The 7,480-nt window shown below is 32.5% G+C and overlaps 1 protein-coding gene across 1 annotated transcript; it reads right to left on the bottom strand.

Annotated features, from left to right (window-relative positions):
- Positions 1–4,585: 4,585 nt before the first annotated feature.
- On the bottom strand, positions 4,586–4,930 carry LOC132617419 (protein GL2-INTERACTING REPRESSOR 1-like). The gene has a single exon (XM_060332425.1). It carries the CDS (start codon positions 4,928–4,930, stop codon positions 4,586–4,588), a length of 345 nt encoding a protein of 114 aa, XP_060188408.1.
- Positions 4,931–7,480: the final 2,550 nt, after the last annotated feature.

Here is a 7,480-nt window from a genome sequence, read left to right as displayed (position 1 = left end):
TTTATTGGTAAATTCTTATATCGTGGTTCTTGGGATATTTCACTAAGCATATATTTAAACCTTGAATTGATTAATACGTGTATTTTTGATACCTTTCACATATGAAATATGTTATTTTTAAAGTTTAGAACTACATTACGTGAATAATTAAATAGTTAACAGTTTTCATTAAATTTTTGAAGATTCATAGGTCGAAGGATAAAAAGGTATAACTTTTCAACTAGTTGAAGCTTTATACTTAATCTAATATAAGAAGAACCAACATTTAAGTTGATTAAGATTTATGTTAATTTTACATAACAAGATCACTGGTTCGAGTCGTGGAAACAACCTCATATAAAAATGAAGGGTAATATTGCATACAATAGATTCTTGTGGTCCGACGTTTGCCCGAAACCTGTGCATAGCGGGTGCTTAGTGCACCGTGCTACCCTTAATTAAGGAATATATTCTCAGTAAGTTAGAGTTGAATTCGACTGAAAAAAGTGTTGTTGGTTGCGATATCATGTAGGCTAGTTAGCAAAACAAATAATAATGTATTGCGTAGGCTTATAGCCTGTTTGGCCAAGCTTATTTTAAAAAAAAGTGAGGTGTTTGACCAAGCTTTTGGGAGAAAATAAGTGATTTTGGAGAGTAGCAGAAGCAGTTTTTCAGAAGCTAAAAAAAATAGCTTTTGCCCAAAAGCACTTTTTTGAAAAGTACTTTTGAGAAAAATATACATAGAAGCACTTTTTAAAAGTTTGACCAAACACTAATTGCTACTCAAAAGCACTTTTTAAATTAATTGACCAAACACAAACTGCTTTTAGCCAAAAGTACTTTTTAAAATAAATTATTTTTAGAAGCTTGGCCAAACTGGCTATTAGTTGTACAATGATACTCGTCCGGATTAAAAAAAGTGTTCAATTAACCTTTTTTCTTGGGTTAAAAAAAGTCTCCACTTATCAAATTAAGAAAGAATTAAACTTGTTTTTTCAAATTTGCCCCTATTAAGTGTTATATGATCAAATCTCAATGTCTATTTAATTAGGGGTAGTTTAGTTAAATTACCTATTTTTATCTAGAAATTAATATTTTTTTTAAGAAGTGTGCAAATGGCTAAGTGAATTTTTTTTTTTTATCCGGAGGGAGTACCAATTAATGTGGTTGGCATATGATTCTTTGCCCAATAAAAGGCAGTACTTTATTGTGCTTTCGTAGTGCATGATTGTAACATCATAAATGTAGTTCATGACACTGCTTGCCAGTTGCCAATACAATTTTGACATCTTCTATTAGCTCATCCTTTCCCATGTGCATTTTCTGGCAAAAGACATACAGGCTTGGTTTTCCTTTGATAGAAAAAAAGTAGAAGAATACCAAAGAAAATTGAATAATGAAAATGTTTATATCCCAAATTAAGGGGAGCAGAAAGGAAAAAACAAATAAAGATCAGAAAATCTAAACAACCTTAACTCTTTTTAAAATTTTATGGTCTATATTTGTTTTGAGAGCCTTAGATTCTAAAATTAGAAACTTCAAGTGCGCGATTTCAACTACAGACCTCATGTCGAAAGTTAATTCTGAGGCGACTAAATGTTTAAAAACTTTATAAATTTTAGTGGATCATTGAATAGGGCTCCTAAAAATGACCATCTGTGCGCTTGTCCCCTCAAAGTTTTTAAGTAGTAGTTAGACTCCTTATCTGAGAGGAATTCAAGGAGCAAGGGGATAATCTATTGTTTTGTTGGGCCCCAATTTGAACTGGAGTAGGCTTTCAAAAAACTTTTTGGTTGCATAGAACTTAAAAACAGTTTGAGGTTTGGGCCCTGAGTTGGTAAGTTAAGGAATTTAAAAAGGATAGGCCATGTTTACTGATTTGAGTTAGGCTGATTCATAAGTGGAGGAAATAATAACAAGCTTGGGCCATTGTTTGAATGAACTTATAGGAGAAATGCACAATTAGCAGTGTCATGAACTGCCAAACAGTGTCATGAGCTGGCAACTGGCAAGCAGTGAAAAAGGACATGTAAATTTTTTACTTTACATTACTATTATTAAATAGATAAAAATGTTAAATATTTATTATCAGACTTTAATTAATATATTTAAATTTTTTTAAAAGATGGGACATGAGGGGGGAGTATGAGAGACAAATGGGTAATAATTTAAGTACTCATAAGTTTTATGTACAGATATTTTTGTACTGAAAATATTGATTTTCTGTTCTGCAATCTATTTTTCTTAGGAGAAATGATAAACTTTTAGTTCTCATGCAGCAGAAAAACAGTTACTATGCTGCTTAGAATACCTTTTTTATTGCATAGAAGATCAACAAACGTCTTATTACTCTTGCTATTTGAAAAAGTAATGCAAAGGTTAGACTTATTCTCTATGTTCATTTTGGCACCAAAAAATTATGCCTATCGGTTTGTATCCCAAACTAATGAATATAAGATATATGTCTTTTATATACACTAAATCGTGATTAGATGATATGCTTTTTTTTTTTTTTTTTGTTGATTCTTAAAGTTAATTATTTAATGGTGTATAAATACTCTATGCGAGTAAATATTTATTAGAGAGTGACTTGCCTTTCCTAAGGCTATGAACTACCCAGCCAATTCCCCCGCCCCCAAGTCTAAATAGGATGTATTAATTCCTAGTGTAGGTGCAATATAATATGGATCACAACTTAGACACAGTACGCTGCATGAGCCAACGCAAAATATATAGGTGAAGAAATTCAAGTCCTTCAATTAATTATGATGAACCCAACAGTGGAAGTTTCTAATGTCACATGTGAACAATCCAAAAGTAGTACGTAACATTAAATGATATGCGTTCTGATAAATGACTATACATGGTAATCTCGCTAATTAGCTCACCCACCATTATTTAGAAACCTCAATTGATAACGATGTTATTAACACAATTTGGTCGCCCTTTTTATAGTCGATAATATAATTACGTGGACTTTAAAACTTGTCCACGCAAAGAAATAAGAGATGAATTCGACTACTACATGAACGCGTTTGTGTCCCTTTCATCAATTAAAATTTGACTACTCTTTGATGTAATAATCTCCCATGTAATTAAGCCCACTTATTTAATTCAAATTGTTTGTTTCATAAAAGTAAACTCTAAAAGCAAGTGGTGGTCAACAATAATGGTTGTGAGGTGGTGGTCGCTAGTGGTGAAAGCTCTATAGACATAGTGTTTGTGCAGCGACGACTGATGGTAATAAATATAAGGTGGCCAGTATTTCTCAAACATATGTCATGCATTCATTGATTTGGTGTGAACATCCGGCGTGGGCAAGTATTTATCGACATTGATTGTGTTGTAGTAGTGAACAAAGTGCTGATAAAAAGTTCCCTTCACATAAATCTTAAGAGGACAACATTGTAATAATGTAATAATTTTAAGACTTTGTACAATATTTGAATGAGCCAAACTTATTCAGAGCAAATAATAATAAATAGTTATAGAAAAAATAAATACACTTAATGATAGATAAGATTTGAGCAATTTAAATTGAAGCCTCATCAAGTGAAAGCCAACGGGCCCAATCTATATCTTCAGTAGTAGTTTATTTTCCAACCATCAGCAGTTATGAGGACGCAATTAATGGTGATCCTGTTTTGCATGAGGTGATGAAAGGATCGTCAAAGATTGTGGTAGAGTAATAAGTAAGTCAATTCATCTTTATAAAAAGTTTTGGGTTCAGGCTCCTTATGAAATCGCAGAATGTTATACCTCATAAAAGTGAGACTTCCTGACGACTGACGAGAATTCAAATTAGTCGAGCCCCACAATGGATCAGATACCGAACACCGAGTGATTTTTTTTTTAAATGAAGCCATACACGAGAGGGTGCCCTGCTGTTTTTTTGTTCCTCCTTCCCTCTCAAGTTCGTATTCGATTTACATTTGAACGCTGAGAAAATGTTTCTTCGAAAGTGCTTTAATTTGACCTAATTGAATCAAACGATCTCTTCCCAATTGCACCTAAAACCATGTGAACACCTTATAACATTGTTGTACCTATACTTAATGACCAGAAATCTATCTGTTCAAGTTCTATGAATGAAGTTAATAGGGAGCGTTTGACCCCTTTATTATAGTGAATTTATTTGGTGTATGCAGAATTCAAATTAGTTGAGTCAGTGGATTATTGAATCAAATGAAAAACGTATACTTAAAGGTGGAATTAACGGGGTTGGTGCAACAAAATATTGATTGCATTTAGTAAAGATAGCAACAAAGAGCTACTAACGTCATAAATTAATAAGATGACCATAATATGACGTACGACCAAACCATACTAGGCTTGTTGCATAACAAGACTAGCTGGCCCTACAGTCTAAGGTACATTCAAGATCTTCATCAAATCCATTCAATTACCTCAACAAACTCTCTAAAACTTTCTTCCCCTCTATCTTGTAACTTGTAAGCAACCAACCGCATTTCATTAGCAAAAAGGATTACACATATGAAGAAATTAAAGACTACTAAAACCTAATTAAGCTTAGTGAAAAGTTAAAAGTAATAATCCACCTAACTAATTCAGCCAAAAACCACGGCTTTGAAATTCTTCATCTTGATCACTTCTTTGAATTCTTGATTCTGTCCTCACGGAAAAAATCAAGCAAAACAGAACTCTTGCATTTGGGGCATTTTGGATCTTCCACTGGTAACATAACATACATTAAGCATCTTGGACAACCCACTAGCATCATTGAAGTAGTTGTCTCTGGGCTACCAAAAAATTGTTGATGATCATCTGGAGTTGGTTCTCCAGAAATACAAGAACTTGCTGGTGATCTTTCTAATGAAGAATATGATGATGATCTGCTTGGTGAAATTGGAAAAATATTTTCCCTTGGTGGTGATAAATTCAGCTTCAAATCAAGCTTTTGATCATGACTACTCTCCTTCCTGTAGTTCATTTTTTTTGTTTCCTAATTTAAACACCTTTATCTAAAATCCCCTGTTTTTATAGTAAAATATAGCAAACGATCATTAATATGACAAAGAAATAAAAATTTAGTCCACAACTAATATTCAACCACTACTAGAGAAAAACAAACCAATATAAAATTAATTAAAAAAAGAGTCCAATCAAGAAAAGATTTGGATCAAAATAGTTTACCTGATAGAAGATTGGAACTTGTATAACCAAAAGGGAGTTTTTGAAGTGTGGGAGAAAATAGCAAAATCTTGACAAGATTTATATAATGTGTAGGAGAAGAGAAAATTATGAGGGTTAGTTAGTGCAGAATTAATTGTGATTATAACTGGGGGATTGTACCGTGGACGAGAAATGGCTAGCAGGGGCAGACCCACCCTATGCCTAGGGGTGTCATCCGACACTCTTTTATCGATTTTTTTTTTGTAAATAAATAAATATATATATATATATATATATATAAGCCTGAATACATACAATTAAAATAAATGACACTAATTACACAAACGGAATGCGTTGGTCTGCTGGTTTAGTGCGTGGATGGTTCAGTGACCTCCTCGTGTCGAGCCTCAGCGAGTGCATTGGTAATCCGGGTTATTTTTACGTATTTTTTATATTAAGTGGTAACTAGACGGGTTCAAACCTGCAATTTCCTGTTTTGTTAGGAGAAACAAAACCAGCCTGACTAGGATTCAACTTAGGTAAACTGTTAGAAATTAAAATAAGGAACTGGACAAAATAATAAAATTAAAAGCTAAACCCTGACATCAAAAAGTAAATATCTGTAGCTGCTGCCTGTTGCGGTTTCAATTTTTCTACTCCAAGTTTACTTTTTTTTCCCCCCCTCCCTCTCAGATTAAATTCAATGGAGAGATATTTTTCTAAAGCCTCTTCCAATCTTCCAAAATCAAGTTCAACATCTCAAAATCCTTCTAACTTAAGAGAAGAAGGCTCCAATGAATTGCAACGAGGTCGACAAAGTGAAAAGGTTGATTTAAATTTCTTAGAATTTGATCCGGGAAAGATTAGCAATTCGACACCGCTTACAAAAAATTATGCGTACGCCATAGAGGTCCAAGTAGAAAAAAATTCAGAAGAATTTGGTATAGAGTTAATTTCAAGGTGAAAAAATAGTTGTTTCTTGAATTTAATGGCTTGATATGAATATGTGCATTCAAGAAAGTTTGATGGAACTTTGAGAATAAAGTAAATACGTTCAACTAAAAAGTGATGAGAATGCTTTCAATGAATGCTGGATTGTTCGATATATTGTCCTAGTAATTTTTGTAAACTAGGAGTAGTACTAAGAGAACTAAACCCCTCATTAAAAGTCTAACGGCTAACCAAACTCAATTTAATGAAGCCAAAGACAATTATCATAAAATCTAATAATAGACCATATATCTTTTTCCAGCACTAAAAACTTACTTTCTGCGTCTCAAATTAGTTGTCGTGGTTACTAAAAATAGTTGTCTCAAATTAATTGTGGATTTAGAAGTTCAAGTCATATGACACATAAATAGAGAAAATATTTAAGGGAGTACTACTCTCTCCGTCTCAAATTATCGGTCGCTTTTTTGTTTGATACGCTCCTTAAGAAATATTAGTTAGGAGGGGTATTTGACTAACATCACTCTTATTTATGTCTAAGTTATAATCTCTCTCCATTAAATGTTTACTCTATTTATTTGTCAACTCTATTAATGACAAAATTCTACTAAATATAAAATGGAGAAAAAAGAATTAAATGTGTTTTGAACTTCTAAAACGACAGATAATTTGATATAACTATTTTTAGTAACCATGACAAATAATTTGAGACGAAAGGAATACTATCAAAGGAAAATCAGAACGCCCGACACCATCCTGAATTTTTATTTAGGGTTTATTTTCTTATTATGCCGCATGTATTTCCAAAAAAAAAAAAAAAAAAAAGACCCCTTGGGGCCTCCCTTTCCATGTGATATCTAGGAAAATCTCACTACTATAAAATATAGGATAGATGCTAGGTATATAAAGATATAAGCCTTAGACCCTAATAACGCTTTTCAAAACCGTGTGCACTGAAAATGTAATAAGTAGTTATGGGAGGAAAATTGAATATATCATAAAGAAGGCCACTTAATCCCCAACATTTAATTATTTTTGGTTTTTTTCATTCGGCGTCTGATATCTATTTTAAAATTTGATTAATTTGAATTCATGTTGAAAATTTCTCTTTATAATAAAGGTAAAGTGTTCTTACCAAAAACAACTTCATTCTCAATCCTAACATTTGCACTTGATCATAAAGTTGCTTGCAAGTTCTTCACTCTCTACGTAGATACTTGCTTTCGTGTTATTTAAATGTCATTTAAAGAATTCCGTCAAAGTTGAGCAAGGAACTAAGCACCATGTTTAATTTAGCAGAGACATTTTACAACTGTTTTTGACATTTCATTTATATCTTTTAATTGTCAAACTAACATTGTTGAATATTAACAACTTATTCAACCCCCTCTATATATCTTCCCCTATAGAAAAAGAAAGC

This window comes from Lycium barbarum, chromosome 1, assembly GCF_019175385.1.
Source record: "Lycium barbarum isolate Lr01 chromosome 1, ASM1917538v2, whole genome shotgun sequence".
NCBI lineage: Eukaryota > Viridiplantae > Streptophyta > Magnoliopsida > Solanales > Solanaceae > Lycium > Lycium barbarum.
The sequence above is the reverse complement of the archived record's forward strand: the minus strand, read 5'-3'. Positions and strand labels throughout refer to the sequence as shown.

Coding starts and splice junctions, on each gene's coding strand:
- LOC132617419 (XM_060332425.1), bottom strand. CDS start 4,930: ATGAACTACAGGAAGGAGAGTAGTCATGATCAAAAGCTTGATTTGAAG.